General features: G+C 31.3%; 1 protein-coding gene across 1 annotated transcript; it reads left to right on the top strand.

The window, feature by feature from the left end:
- Window positions 1–8157: 8157 nt before the first annotated feature.
- On the top strand, window positions 8158–14487 carry LOC127429189 (vitronectin-like). The gene is made up of 9 exons (XM_051678062.1): window positions 8158–8312; window positions 8404–8523; window positions 9283–9492; window positions 9569–9708; window positions 11235–11391; window positions 11926–12075; window positions 12182–12413; window positions 13729–13892; window positions 14066–14487. Exons 1-9 carry the CDS (start codon window positions 8243–8245, stop codon window positions 14185–14187), a joined length of 1365 nt encoding a protein of 454 aa, XP_051534022.1. The 5' UTR covers window positions 8158–8242; the 3' UTR covers window positions 14188–14487.
- Window positions 14488–15530: the final 1043 nt, after the last annotated feature.

Below are 15530 nucleotides of genomic sequence, written 5' to 3'. Positions count from 1 at the left end.
AGGGTGGCTGTCCACCCTGCCCTCCCTGTAGTTCCGCCCCTGACCAGGTGATCAGAGACAATGAGTGATTCGTTTTATAAATTATTTAACCTGTTCATAATTCTGAACCGATTATGGTTACACAAACTATACCTGAATTAACAAGTGAATTGGTTTCCAGAAGATGTTATTGAAGTTCTCAAGACTTACTTTCTTTTTCTTTTTCTTTTTCTTTTTCTTTTTCTTTTTTCTTTTTCTTTTTTCTTTCATCTTTTTAATTTTTCTTTCTTTCTTTTCTTTCTTTCTTTCTTTTTCTTTCTTTCGTTCATTCTTTTTTCTTTTCTTCTTTCATTCTTTCATTTTTTTCTTTCTTTCTCTTTCTTTAATTCGTTCTCTTTCTTTCTTTTTCTTTTCTTATTTGTTTGTTTGCTTCTTTTTTCTTTCTTTCATTCTTTAATTTTTTTCTTTTTCTTTCATTTTCTTTTTCTTTCATTCTTTCTTTTTTCTTCTTTCATTTTTTCTTTCTTTCTCTTTCTCTTCTTTCTTTTTTCTTTCCTTCTTTTTCCATTCTTTCTCTTTCTTTTCTTCTACTTTTCTTTCTTTTTCTTCCTTCTTTCTTTCATTTCTTCTTTGTTTATTTGCTTCTTTTTCTTTTTTCTTTCATTCTTTCATTTTTTCTTTCTTGTCTTTTTTCTTTTTATTTTCTTCTTTGTTTGCTTTTTCTTTTTTCTTTCATTCTTTCTTTCTCTTTCTTTCTTTTTTCTTTCTTTCCTCCTTTTTCTTTTCTTCTTTGTTTGCTTCTTTTTCTTTTTTCTTTCATTCTTTCTCTTTCTTTCTTTTTTCTTTCCTTCTTTTTCCATTCTTTCTCTTTCTTTTCTTCTACTTTTCTTTCTTTTTCTTCCTTCTTTCTTTCATTTCTTCTTTGTTTATTTGCTTCTTTTTCTTTTTTCTTTCATTCTTTCATTTTTTCTTTCTTGTCTTTTTTCTTTTTATTTTCTTCTTTGTTTGCTTTTTCTTTTTTCTTTCATTCTTTCTTTCTCTTTCTTTCTTTTTTCTTTCTTTCCTCCTTTTTCTTTTCTTCTTTGTTTGCTGCTTTTTCTTTTTTCTTTCATTCTTTCTCTTTCTTTCTTTTTTCTTTCTTTCCTCCTTTTTATTTTCTTTGTTTGTTTTTTCTTTTTTCTTTCTTTAATTTTTTCTTTCTGTTTCTTTTTTCTTTCTTTCATTCTTTCTTTTTCTTTCTCTTTCTGTCTTTTTCTTTCTTTTCTTCTTTATTTGTTTGATTATTTATTTAATTTCCTTTATTTCATTCTTTATTTCATTCTTTCTCTTTCTTTTTTCTTTCTTTTATTCTTTCTTTCTTTGTTTGCTTCTTTTTCTTTTTTCTTTCTTTCATTTTTTTCTTTCTTTTCTTCTTTGATTCTTTTTTCTTTTCTCTTTCCTTTATTTCTTTTTTCTTTCTTTCATTCTTTCATTTTTTATTTTATTTTTTCTTTCTTTTCATTCTTTCTCTTTCTTTCTTTCTTTTTCTTTACTTATGTTTGTTTGCTTCTTTTTCTTTTTTCTTTCATTCTTTCATTTTCTCTTTCTTTCTCTTTCTTTCATTTTCTTTCTTTTACTTTTGTTCTTTCGTTCCTTTCTTGCTTTCTTTCCTTCTTTCTTTATTTTCTTCTTTCTTTTTCTTTTGTTCTTTCTTTCCATTCTTTATTTTATTCTTTCTTTCTTTTTTCTTTCATTCTTTCTTTCTTTATTTATTTATTTCCTTTCTTCATTCTTTCGTTTCTTCTTTATTTCTTTCTTTCTCTTTTCTTCTTTCTTTGTTTGTTTGTTTATTTTTATTTTTTCCTTTATATCATTGTTTCATTTTTTCTTTCATTTTCTTTCTCTTTCTCTTCTTTCTTTCTTTTTTCTTTCCTTCTTTCTTTTTCCATTCTTTCATTCTTATTTTCTTTCTTTCTATTCTTTCTTTTTTCTTTCTTTTCTCTTTCCTTTCTTTCTTTCATTCATTCATTTTTCTTTCATTTTTTTCTTTCTTTCATTCTTTCATTCTTTCATTCTTTTTCTTTCTTTTTCTTTTCTTTGTTTGCTTCTTTTTCTTTTTTCTTTCTTTCATTCTTTCATTTTTTCTTTCTCTTTCATTCTTTCTTTCTTTTTCTTATTTGTTTGTTTGCTTCTTTTTCTTTTTTCTTTTCTTCTTTCTTTCATTTTTTCTTTCTTTCTCTTTCTCTTCTTTTTTTCTTTCCTTTCTCTTTCTTTTCTTCTACTTTTCTTTCTTTTTCTTCCTTCTTTCTTTCATTTCTTTGTTTATTTGCTTCTTTTTCTTTTTTCTTTCATTCTTTCATTTTTTCTTTCTTTCTCTTTCTCTTCTTTTTTTTCTTTCCTTTCTCTTTCTTTTCTTCTACTTTTCCTTCTTTTTCTTCTTTCTTTCATTTCTTCTTTGTTTATTTGCTTCTTTTTCTTTTTTCTTTCTTTCATTTTTTCTTTCTTTTCTTTCTTTTTCTTTTCTTCTTTGATTCTTTCTTTTTTCTTTTCTCTTTCCTTTGTTTCATTCTTTAATTCATTCATTTTTTCTTTCATTTTTTTCTTTCTTTCTTTCATTCTTTCTCTTTTCTTATTTTTTTGTTTGCTTCTTTTTCTTTTTTCATTCTTTCATTCTTTCATTTTTTTTCTTTCTCTTTCTTTCATTTTCTTTCATTCTTTTTTCTTTCTTTCTTTCTTTCTTTCTTTCTTTCATTTCTTCTTTCTCTTCTTTGTTTGCTTGTTTTTTTCTTTTTCTTTTTCCTTCTTTCTTTCCTTCTTTCTTTCTTTCTTCTTTTTTCCATTCTTTCATTCTTATTTTCTTTCTTTTTCTTTTGTTCTTTCTTTCCTTTCTTTCCTTTCTTTCTTTTATTCTTTCTTTCTTTCTTTCTTTTTCTTTTGTTCTTTCTTTCCGTTCTTTCTTTCTTTTCTTCTTTCTTTCTTTATTTCTTTCTCTTTTCTTCTTTCTATTATTATTTGTTTCTTTCATTTTTTTCTTTCTTTCATTTTTTCTCTTTCTCTTCTTTCTTTTTTTCCTTCTTTCTTTTTCTTGTTTGTTTGCTTCTTTTTTCTTTCTTTCATTCTTTCATTTTCTTTCTTTTTCTTTCATTCTTTTTTCTTTTCTTCTTTCATTCTTTCATTTTTTTCTTTCTTTCTCTTTCTCTTTCTTTCTTTTTCTTTTCTTATTTGTTTGTTTGCTGCTTTTTTCTTTCTTTCATTCTTTAATTTTTTTCTTTTTCTTTCATTTTCTTTCTTTTTCTTTCATTCTTTCTTTTTTCTTCTTTCATTGTTTCTTTCTCTTTCTCTTCTTTTTTTCTTTCCTTCTTTCATTTCTTCTTTGTTTATTTGCTTCTTTTTCTTTTTTCTTTCATTCTTTCATTTTTTCTTTCTTTTCTTTCTTTTTTCTTTCTTTTCTTCTTTGATTCTTTCTTTTTTCTTTTTTCTTTTCTCTTTCCTTTATTTCATTCTTTAATTCATTCATTTTTTCTTTCATTTTTTTCTTTCTTTCTTTCATTCTTTCTCTTTCTTTCTTTTTCTTTTCTTATTTGTTTGTTTGCTTCTTTTTCTTTTTTCGTTCTTTCATTCTTTCATTTTTTCTTTCTTTCTCTTTCATTTTCTTTCGTTCTTTTTTCTTTCTTTTCTTCTTTCTTTCATTTCTTCTTTCTCTTCTTTGTTTGCTTGTTTTTTTCTTTTTCTTTTTTCCTTCTTTCTTTCCTTCTTTCTTTCTTTCTTCTTTTTTCCATTCTTTCATTCTTATTTTCTTTCTTTTTCTTTTGTTCTTTCTTTCCTTTCTTTCCTTCTTTCTTTCTTCTTTTTTCCATTCTTTCATTCTTATTTTCTTTCTTTTTCTTTTGTTCTTTCTTTCCTTTCTTTCCTTCTTTCTTTCTTTTCTTCTTTCTTTCTTTTTCTTTTGTTCTTTCTTTCCGTTCTTTCTTTCTTTTCTTCTTTCTTTCTTTATTTCTTTCTCTTTTCTTCTTTCTATTATTGTTTGTTTATTTTTATTTTTTCCTTTATTTAATTCTTTCAATTTTTTTCTTTCATTTTTTCTCTTTCTCTTCTTTCTTTTTTCTTTCCTTCTTTCTTTCTTTTTCCATTCTTTCTTTCTCTTTCTTTCTTTTCTTCTGCTTTTCTTTCTTTTTCTTCTTTCTTTCGTTTCTTCTTTCTCTTTTCTTCTGTTTCTTTCTTTTTTCTTTCTTTATATTTTTTCCTTCTTTCTTTCTTTTTTCTTTCATTCTTTTCTTTCTTTCTTTTTTCTTTCATTCTTTTCTTTCTTTCTTTTTTCTTTCATTCTTTTCTTTCTTTCTTTTTTCTTTTGTTATTTGTTTATTTTCCTTCTTTCTTTTTCTTTCATTCTTTCTTTTCTTCCTTTGTCTTTTCTTCTTTGTTTTTTGTGTTTCTTTTTATTTTTTCTTCTTTCTTTAATTCTTTAATACTTTCTTTCATTTTTTGTTTCATTTTTTGTTTAATTTTTTTTTTCTTCTACTTTTCTTTCTTTTTCTTCTTTCTTTCTTTCGTTTCTTTCTCTTTTCTTCTGTTTCTTTCTTTTTTCTTTCTTTCTTTTTCTTCTTTTTTTCCATTCTTTCATACTTTTTTCATTCTTTCTTTCTTCTTTCTTTTGTTCTTTCTTTCCTTTCTTTCCTTTCTTTCTTTCTTTCTTTCTTTGTTTTTCTTTCATTTTTTCTTTCTCTTTTCTTTGTTTTTTGTTTCTTGTTATTTTTTTCCTTCTTTCTTTATTTCATTCTTTCTTTCATTTTTTCTTTCTTTCAGTCTAGAAAATGCTTTGTTTGTTTATTTTCTTCTCTCTTTTCTTCTTTCTTTCTTTTTTCCATTCTTTCTTTTTATTTTTTATTTTCTTTCTCTCAGTCTAGAAAATGCTTTGTTTGTTTGTTTGTTTGTTTCTTTTCTTCTTTTGTTCTTTCTTTTGTTTCTTTTTTCTTTTTCTTTTCTATTTTGTTTGTTTGTTTGTATTTTTTGTTTTATCTTCTTTCTTTCTTTCTTTCTTTCAGCCTAGAAAATGCTTTGTGCCTTTGCAGTTAAACTTTTACAGTTCCATAACTTCTCTTTAAAAAATTCATAGTTTTATGTAGCCTTGTGTAAGAGATTGTGGCCATTATTTTACTTTTCACAAAACTAAGATAAGGGTTAATATTTAGTCATAGACAGCATGAGCTGTAAGCATTATTGAAGTCCAATAAAATCATAAAATTCTGACTTTTCATAATACCCAAAAATGTATATCAACATTAATTATTTATCTTTAGAGACTTTGAACCCTTAATTTTTCTCAATTAATTTGGCAAACATTATCTTCCTTGTTTAAACCAAAGTGGATCATGTGAGCTAACTCAAAGTACTATCAGACAGGGAGGACAAAAATAGGTCTATTATTGTATTGTTGACAGGTAGCATGTGACTCTACTTGTGTCTCTTTTTGCGCTACATGAGTTCGGTACATTAAGAAGAAGGAGCAATGTGTCATTTTTGAAGTCCCTTGTCCATTGCAATGAAAATATCCATCTTAACATTTTCTTATGGGCTTAATGGTTTTCTTTTAACTATTATGGCTGTAACTGCCCTAATGTGTGTTAAAGGTCCAATATAATGTACTTAACATTTTTCCAAAGCTTTGTTCTTCCTTTACCACTCTATAGAGTCTGTTCCTTAGAGATTAAGTTCCTTGCACATTGCATAATCCCACCAAACTACCTTTGGAGTGTTGCGGTATGTACAGTAAGGGCAAGTTTCAATAAAACACTGACTGTAACTTTGGTTTAAATCTTATAGTTAAAAACAAAGGAACAACATTTAAAAGTCCTTCACAAAGATCTGGTGCTAATCTGGGGGAATAATGTAATACCCGTTTGTGTTACTGTGTCAAATTCCCATTGCTGCAATACTGTAGTGTTTCCTTTCCTTGGCAAATGAATAGATATTTCACTTTACATGGCCATAATGGCAGTAGCTTTATGGAGCTATTCAGTCATAGACAGCATGAGCTGTAAGCATTATTATAGATGCAGATTTATTACAGGAACAAGACAAGCTAAGTTTACACTATCTGTACTCCAAATGTTTGGCTGTTGTCCCAATACGATGGATTGGGAAATAATTACAAGCTCACACACTATAGTTTCTGAACTGTTAAAGGGGTAGTTCTGCCTAAAATTAAAATTCTGTCATCCTTTACTCACCCTCATATTGTTCAAAACCCTTATGAATTTCCTCTGTGAAACATTCACATATTTTTTCGATACAATGAAAGTCATGAGGGTGAACTATTTCTTTAAACAACCATGACTTCCTGAAAAAAATTCCATTGCAAAAATTACTTTTGAGAAACTACAAGGGCGTAGGTTTGGTTTGAAAGTTGTTAGGGACATATTACAAGGAGGATAATATTCAAAATGTTCGGGTTTTAAGAAAATGCTAGAATATCAGTCAATTAATATAGGCAAAATAACATTATTTCCTCATATAGGTTATGTAACAAGGCACAATTCCCATTTCTCTGGCCCATCGATTCTTTTTTTATTTTATTTATTTATTTATTTATTTTTTAATAAACAGTTTATTCTACTTTTCTTGAGGAAGATATTATTTCTGGGTGGTAATTCATGTCTTTGCCATATTGTTTTCTCAGACTTTCCTTGTTTTTGAATTTGGACTTTTTATCTTTTTCTCATTGACCCAATTATATATTTTTTTTACCTCAATAAAAGACAAAGTCCATTCATTCTGCATATTATCATCTGATTTATAACTTCTGGCAGGACATCAAGTTACTGGCTAAAAAAAAGTGATATGAGTGTTATCTAAATACAGAGATGGGATGGTCACTGAAAAAAGTTTACTATTACAAATTGCTAATCACCAACTAAAAATATTTTTTAATTAATTAGTAACCTACTTCAGTTATATTTTACAATAAAAGAGTAGATCTTATTAATATCTACTTATTAATAAATTATTCTCCCAACTATTATTTTTTTTCCTGGTCATTATTTTAGTTCAAATAATTAATTTCAGCAATATACAGTTAATGAACTTTGTACAAATATGGAAAGATATTGTACAAATAAAAAGAAATGAGAGAAAGAAAGAAAGAAAGAAAGAAAGAAAAGGCATTTCTTTCATTTTTATTTTACAACACGCATATTTAACCTGTACAAGTCTCAATACAAACAGAATACACTGAAGAAAAAAAATATTTTATTGTGAAGTAAATATAGCAGAAAATATTTACTAGTCTTTTTACTACTTTAGAGATGTGTACACATAAAAACAATATTCAGGGGTATCAAAAGAAAAGGAAAAAAGTTATACATCTGATAAATTATTCAAACTGAACATATTAACAATTCAATCATTACTTTACTGTTTTTACATAATTCTACCATCTTATTGTCATTTTGCTATTCTATGAGAAATAAATAAAAAAAAGTTTTTTCTCCGACCATTATATTTTATGTATAAAGAATCTTCCATAAATAATTACAAAAGGTATTACAAAAGAAATGATGACATTTTATGGTGCAAAAGAAGTAATACTTAGGCATTTCAACAACAGAAATCAAAGTCACATTGATTTACAGTTTTATATTGTATAATGGATAATGGCATATTTTGGCAAATGTATGGCATTGTGTTATATTGCTAATAACGCCAATGATTTCAGCACCTTGGCCAGTACACTTTTTCACAGAAATCTGAACAGGCCTTGGTGAAATCTTTTTGATGCAGATTCCTCTCTTAGATAATAAACCATTGTAGTGAAAGTTAAGTATAGCAATAATCTCTAATCTCCCTTTTCTCTCTCTCTTTGCTCACTTGTGGATGACCCATTTTGGTTAGATTGAACATCAACTATTTTAATTAATTTTAACCGTTTTAATAAACTAAGTGCAAGGAGTTACTCCTTTTGTAGCCTGCGGTTGTGTGCTTTAGCTCACAGTTCAATACTTTTTTCCGGTCACTGATAGAGCCAGCCTCATTAAACCATATCAGTTTCAGACCAGTTTGGTTAAACCTGTATTATGCCCTCTTATAATAGAATTAACTTGAATGCTTTTATCACAGCAGATAGGCCTACAACTAACAGAACAACGTTTTGGTGATCATTGATTATTTCAGAGCAAAACCAACAAGCAAGGGTGACTTTTGGAACCATCGATCCCCAGAGCTGTCCTTCATCATTGTATCACACTGTTATTGGAGAGAGGTTTGGGTTTGGCACTGGTGGCTGACTAAAATGGTGCCATTAAAAATGAGAATCGTGATTTTATTTTTTCTTGTAATAGCGATGTCTTTTGCTGTGGAGGGTAAGTGTAATATGAACCACTTTGTTGGTAATAATTTTTGGATTTATTTTCATTGGTATTTAAAAAAATGCACATTTTGTATTTCATGAAGAAACGTGCTTGGGACGATGTCAAAGTGGCTTCGATTCTACAAAGAAATGCCAGTGTGATACCATGTGCAAGTACTATGGAAGCTGCTGCGAGGATTTTGACACCACTTGTCGAAAGAAATGTAGGAACAGATCTTTAACTTTTATTCCAACCTACAAAGTTTCTGATAATTTGATAAATGAATAACAAATATTAGTTAATGTACATTAAGATGTACCATTAAACTTTGATAAATATATTGTATTTTCATATACAGTGGGGTACAAACATTAGACTTCTAGTGAAAATGATTCTATTTTGCATTGTTTTCTAATCTAATACAAATTTCACATTGTCATTCATTACAAAATTTCATTACAAATAATATTATCAGCATAACAATTTGAGTGAAATTTCATGACCTAATTTAATACCTATTAATGACATAATACTTTTGAGCTGGCATGGCAAAACCTGATGATCCATGTCATTCCAGCATGATTTGAGAATTCTCCAAAGAACATCTTGTGCACTTTAATGGAAGTAAAGAAAACAGACCTCTGGTACAAAGCAAGTATGTACTGTAGTTAGTCATGTACTTACTGTATTTGATTACTGACCTAAAAATAGTGCATAATGTTACAATTATACTTAAGCAAACAAGTTATAAAAATGGATGTAAATTTACACAGAAAGGCTTAGTAAGCAAAACAGTGTGAATTTTAACATTTTTGGATTGATCCCATTCACTTCCATTGTAAGTGCCTTACTGTAGGCTTATATAAAGATCAGGAGGGACAAGTCAAAACTTTTTTTGTGGTAATCAAAATTATGCCACAAATGCTTTCATTTGAGCTTAATTTTTATTGAACCTGGAATATTCATTAAAATTAATTTACAGTTGCCCGTGGTGACACGTTTGAGGAGCCTGAGGAGAATTTGACCTTACTAACCACAGAAGAACCGAATGTGGCAACCACCATCGCTCTGCCCCAAACTACTGCAGTTTCCATACCTACACTTCCTCCCGATCCAGAAGCTGTCACCTGTAGCGGCCACACCTTTAATGCCTTCATGCAATTAAAGAACAGTTCAATATATGCTTTCAGAGGTGAGTTTAAAAGTCGAACGCAACCATTTTGCCTTTCTCTTGGACTTCAAGCCCCCACTTGTAATTTGTGTTCCAGGGGATTATTTCTTTGAGTTGGATGACCGATCTGTCATGCCTGGCTATCCCAAACTCATTAAGGATGTGTGGGGCATCTCCGGTCCCATTGACGCTGCTTTCACTCGCATCAACTGCCAGGGAAAGACTTATATATTCAAGGTTTGTTTATTAAATATAACAATAAACTAAGTTCCAATAACCTTTTGTAAAATTTTGAGAAAGTTCTCACTAAACCTCCTTAGGTGTAAACTGTAGTTACAGTATTTTGACATGTCAGACTGATCACTCTTTGAATTTGGCGACAGTAGGTCGAAAGTTCTGCTACTAAAATCGGTCTGTTCTAACTGAAATTTGAAACCATGGGCCCCAGTGGCCAAAGCTGGAAGTGTTGTTGAGGTTACATGTCCACAGAGTGGCTCCAAAAGCAAGTTGCATTTTCAGTTGTAAAGGATTTAAAACAGTCAATAGGAATTAATATTCTATTAAGTTAACCCCCAACCCTAAACTAGGGTGACCAGACGTCCCGATAAAACCAGGACAGTCCCGATTTTTTCAAGCTGTGTCCCGCGTCCCGACAGAGTTACAGTCGGGACACCTTTTGTCCCGATAATTAGTCTTGGCTATAGTTTGATTACTTAAATAAGTGTTTTAAATTGACATGGCTGTGTTTCGTGCTTTTTCTTTCATGAGAAAACAGCAGAGAGTAACGAAAGAATTGCTTATTCACACAATTTCATTTCAGTACGGTAATTTTCTCCATGCAACTCCCTGCAACTATTCTCACCTCCGCCCCCTTCCACCACTGCTGCTATCCCAGGAAAATAAAATCTCCTTGCCTGCTAGAAGCCAAAACTAAGGAGGATTGGGTGTTATGTTAATAGCACCACACATTACAGGTGAAGTTAATGAAATTGCAAAAAAACATATATATTTTCTAATAGGCTACACCTCCGCTAACATATGCTCCAAAATTTGGACTCAACACTTTAGTCTCTCATTGCAAAAAACAAGTGTCACCACTCATATGTCCTGATTTTTTGTCATTGTTATCTGGTCACCCTACACTAAACCTAACAATCAATAGAGTAAATGTAATTTTAGAGCGAAAATGCAACCATCATATCACACACCACTGAACGTGAAAAATTCCTGCTTTCAGTGTGACCAGAACCCATTTCCCGGAGATTCCTCGCCCAACACGCTACCAGTAGCACCACAAGGAAAAGTAATCACATTTGAATTGATGCAAAAAATGTCTGTTGGGCAATAATGTTTGTCAGCAATTGCTAGGATGAAGTATGGCACTTGTCAGCAAAGGCGTAGATTTGGCTTGAACATTGAGAGGGTTGCACCGTGAGGCATTTACCCATGTTTAACTACACATTTTGTGGAAATTGAGTAATGGCTTTAATTGGTCCTCTTAAATTATGATTTGTCTTGTGACTGATGGGTTTAGCTCAACTGCTCAACTACGCTCAGATTCAGAGAAAATAAGTATATGAAAATTTCAGTAAATCTTCATTTCTTTTTCCCTAAATTTTTCTCAGTTTCAGCATTGTTGTCAATGTGTTTTGCCTTTGTATGTCAGTAATGCACAGCCATAGTATGCCTTTTTTTTTTTTCTGGACAAAAAATATTTAGAGTAGAAGGTTTTTCTCTTAATTTCACTATGTGCTTAATCTCAGGGCAATAAGTACTGGCGTTTTGATGGTGATGTCTTGGATGAAGATTACCCAAGAGACATTTCCGTGGGATTTGAAAAGATCCCAGATGATATTGATGCTGCATTTGCAATCCCGGCTCCAGGCTATCGTGGGAAGGAAAAAGTGTATTTCTTTAAAGGTTTGTAAAGTAAATTGAAGGTTCAGAAGATCAGAAATATGGTTATGCACCATAACAGCCAAATACAATGTCCAAACTTCTAAGCATCATGAAACATGTTCTTTGCAGAGTGAGGTTTTGCAGAGCTATTTAGTCAGCATTATTTGTAGGCCAACATGGAAGAATTATTCACCATGGGTTCCCCCAGGAATTCATAAAAAAATTAAAAGCATTGCTGTCCGCACACTAGAGATTCAGAAAAAAGATCTAGTAAAAATACATAATTTATTTAGTTCTAAATTTGCATGGTGCAAAGTGCAAGTGAATTACAAACCAGACCAACAAGAGCATACATATTAGCACATCGCTTTCCTAAGTACTCCAGAACTTTTCCTGTGGGAAATTCCAATGGATTTTTAGAACAGCAGTTTTGATTTGCATGTAAAATAAGGTCTGTGGTTAACATGCTAATTCTCTTCAGGGTTTTAAGACAACAAACTGAACAACTCTATCAGTCTGCATTGATACATTTGACAAATCCATTTGTCCTCACAGGTGACCAGTACTACCAGTATGAGTTCAAACACCAGCCTTCCCATGAAGAATGTGACCGCATGACCAAGTCTTCACCCTCTGTTGCTTTTACACGTTATACAAATCTGTACTGTGACTTGGATAACATGTTCTCCTTGCTCTTTCAAGGCTGTAAGTATGTGCAATGAGTCTTGTAAATGTTCATTTTGCAGCAGTTATACCAATCTTATTATACCTGCTATAACTGTTTAACTTTCATTGTTACCTCCCCACCCAGTTCAAGGACATCACAAAGGGCCACGTTTCATCTCCAAAGACTGGGTTGGCATCAAACCTCCTGTGGATGCTGCAGTGGTGGGAAAACTGTATGTATCTCCAGGGCCCTCACCTTCCCCAGTGACCAGCTCAAGCAGAGGCAGATCCAGACGGAGAAAGAAGGCCAGGGGCCGAGGATCCAGAGTTAGCCGCTCACTGTTCTGGGAAGACTTTGGCTTGGACTATGAGGAAAGGTCTGAAGGCACAAATTCTCATTGAGTTAGATAAATACAGGTGCTGTAAGCTAATTTTTTATTTTTCTTATTTACCATGCATCAGTGGTTCCCAAGCCTGTTCCTGGAGGTCCCCCAACACTACACTTTTTGGATATCTCCCTAATAAAACACACCTGATTTAACTCATCAGCTCTTAATGGACTTCAATACCTGAATTGGGTGTGTCAGAAAAGGGAGATATACAAAATGTGCAGTGTTGGGGGGTCTCCAGGAACAGGGTTGGGAACCATTGCCAAGCATAAAATGTCCCTACTACCTGACAGATATCACTGAAATAGGTGTTCTATGAAATCACACAAGAGGGGAGTGTCCTGCGCCTTTTTTAGCCAATCAGAAAACAAGCCAGTCAGAAATGCTTTCTGCCTGTAAATCATTTTGCAAGTTCGGAATAGAGCGCAACAGTCTGGTTCCGGAAGTAAAAATCCCATTTATTTTATTCATAGGGGAATTAACTTGTATAACATATAACTCTAAAGACAGACCTACCATGAGCTCCGAGGTTGTAAATCGATGGTATATGCTTCCGCTGAAGACATTAGTCCATGTTATTTCAACTTATTTTGAAACAATTGTGTTTAATAGTGGAATTTTGAGGTTAATAACTATGTTATCCATGATCCTGCTAAGAACTATACATCAGTCAGAGAATCGCGCCAAACAAAGCTTGCCAAAAGAGCTATGCAGTGACCATCCACCCCCATGATGCACTGCAAATTACATTATCAAGTCTGTCACCCTACACTCTCAAACTACTTATATGTTGTATATATCTGAATATTTTGCGATAAACTTAAAATATATTATTCTGAACTTTGTCAACAACAAGCAGTGTTTCATGGGATTTTAGTTAATTCCCTCATGAAAAGCAGTAAGTACACAGTCTTGTATCTTTATCTTTTGGCTTGATTTTCAAATACTTCAAATCAAAGTTTTTAATGTTGTGATGTACTTTGCTGGTTGATTTAGTTTATGGCTTAAAAGGATTTTATTAAATCCCTATGAAAAAAATGAATGGGGAAAATACTTACGTAACCAATATTGCTGAAAAAGTGGCCGGGCACTTTTGCAGTCTCTGCTGACATTGGGGTTGGCTGACATGTCTTTGGAGGGCGTGTTAGCCAAATGGCTTTAATTAGCGAAACGGCTAAAATTGCTTAAAGCATATTTAAAAATGTATTGATGAATAGAGAGGAGATATTCGCATTAATGTTTAGGAAAAGTACATTTGTTGATGTATATTATATGTGTCTTAATGTGTTTGTGGGTTATGTAGGTATCATGGGGCAGAGAAGCATGGAAAAAATCATAAAAAGGGTCGGGGAAGACGTCCGTCATTTTCTTTCTTTGACATGAGCTACGACCCAGAGGACTATTTAGATGTGGAGGTTGTCCAAGAGAAGGCCACACCTGTCCAGAATGTCTACTTCTTTAAGAAAGGTACAACAGTGTCATTCTTTTGAATGCTGAACTACTTCAAGCTTAATAGACATTTATTTATGTGGGGGTTTTTTTTAATGTTAATACAACATTATGTATTGTTATCCTTTTTAACTATTGATAACAATGCTTTAAATATGCATTACATGGTATCTGTGGTATTTCTCTTCTAGATAAATACTACAGAGTGGACCTGCAGACCAAAAGGATCGACTACGTAAACCCTCCATACCCAAGATCCATTGCTAAGTATTGGTTGGGATGTAAAGAGAAGGACTTGTCAGAGAAAAAATAAGAAGCAAGGTTTCTACATTTGAGTTGAAAACAAAGATTTTCATGTTATTACTAAATTAGAAGCTAATTATTATAATAATTACATTAATATCTTACATATTAATATGTAATATGTTTCATTACAATAATATCTTACATTATGTAAGTTTAGCTTGTATTAGAATAAAAAGCTTCAAAAAACCATATCCTATGTATAACCCCTTGCGATAGCAATGCTTATTGTTGATTTGGTTGCCAAAATAAAATGTTCTTGTTATAAGTATCAAAATGTCAAAGATAATAAAATGATTATTCAGTGTAATTAGTAGTGCCTCTTATTTTGTTTGTCTCATAAGTTAAGGATGGGTTCAGAGTCTTCATAAGTACACAAACATACACACAAACACTGTAAAAAGAGCTGATATTGAATGCATATATATTTGTATTATGATTTTGTATTTTTTCAGATATCGTCACAATTGGTATATATAAATCTGATTATAACTCTCACTGTTATCTAGGCTTATAGTCCTTAATTAATTATCATATTTTGATAAACGTCAAGAGTGGAAACTGCTGAGCACCATGAAAACTATATCGACTGATAAGAGCAAATTACAACCTGTGTAAAAAAAAAAAATGTAAAGTCTGCAAAATATACAATTCATTTGATATATTTAATCATTTAATTCAAATATTTAAAGTCAGCATGAAATCTAAATTGATCCTATTATTATTTTATTAATACACATGTCTGGTCTTCTTGTGAATGATTCTTCAGTGCACATTATTCAAAAGAAAAAAAATGGCCATCAAAATGTAACAGCTTGTTCTGTCACTGAAGTAACTTACTTTTTTGGCTGACATCACATAGATTGCGTAGGCTGTTGGTAAATGTTAACCAATAACCAAATAGTTATTTAGGCTTTGTTTTTGGCTTCTGTTGTAAGTAATGCAGTCTTTCTAAAATCTTGTCAATTGTAAACTCAGTTACATTCATGTAATAAAGGCTACAGAAATAATTGCAAATATCATTAGATTTAAAAAATGAATGTTACCACTGAACTGGTAGGCTATACGTCAAGGTACAAGGGTGAACTTAACCTTGGTTCACAGTAGATAGAGGCTCAAATAAATTTAGCCTTATTCCTGAGACAAAATATCACATCTTCACCACAATCCAGGGTTGGCTCTATTATGGCATGGAATGCCCCAATCAATTTTATGCTCCATTCAATTCCTAATGAATAAAATCAAGCCTTTTAGCTCAACCAATGGTGGGAGCCGGGGCGAGACTGAACACTAACAGACGTGTGGCGAGCCATAAGGGATGGGATTTGGGAAATCTCTTTGGAAACTTGGATT

The sequence above is a fragment of the Myxocyprinus asiaticus genome, chromosome 38 (assembly GCF_019703515.2).
Source record: "Myxocyprinus asiaticus isolate MX2 ecotype Aquarium Trade chromosome 38, UBuf_Myxa_2, whole genome shotgun sequence".
Taxonomy (NCBI): Eukaryota; Metazoa; Chordata; class Actinopteri; order Cypriniformes; family Catostomidae; genus Myxocyprinus; species Myxocyprinus asiaticus.
Note: the sequence above shows the minus strand (reverse complement) of the source record. Positions and strands in the feature narration are given on the sequence as shown.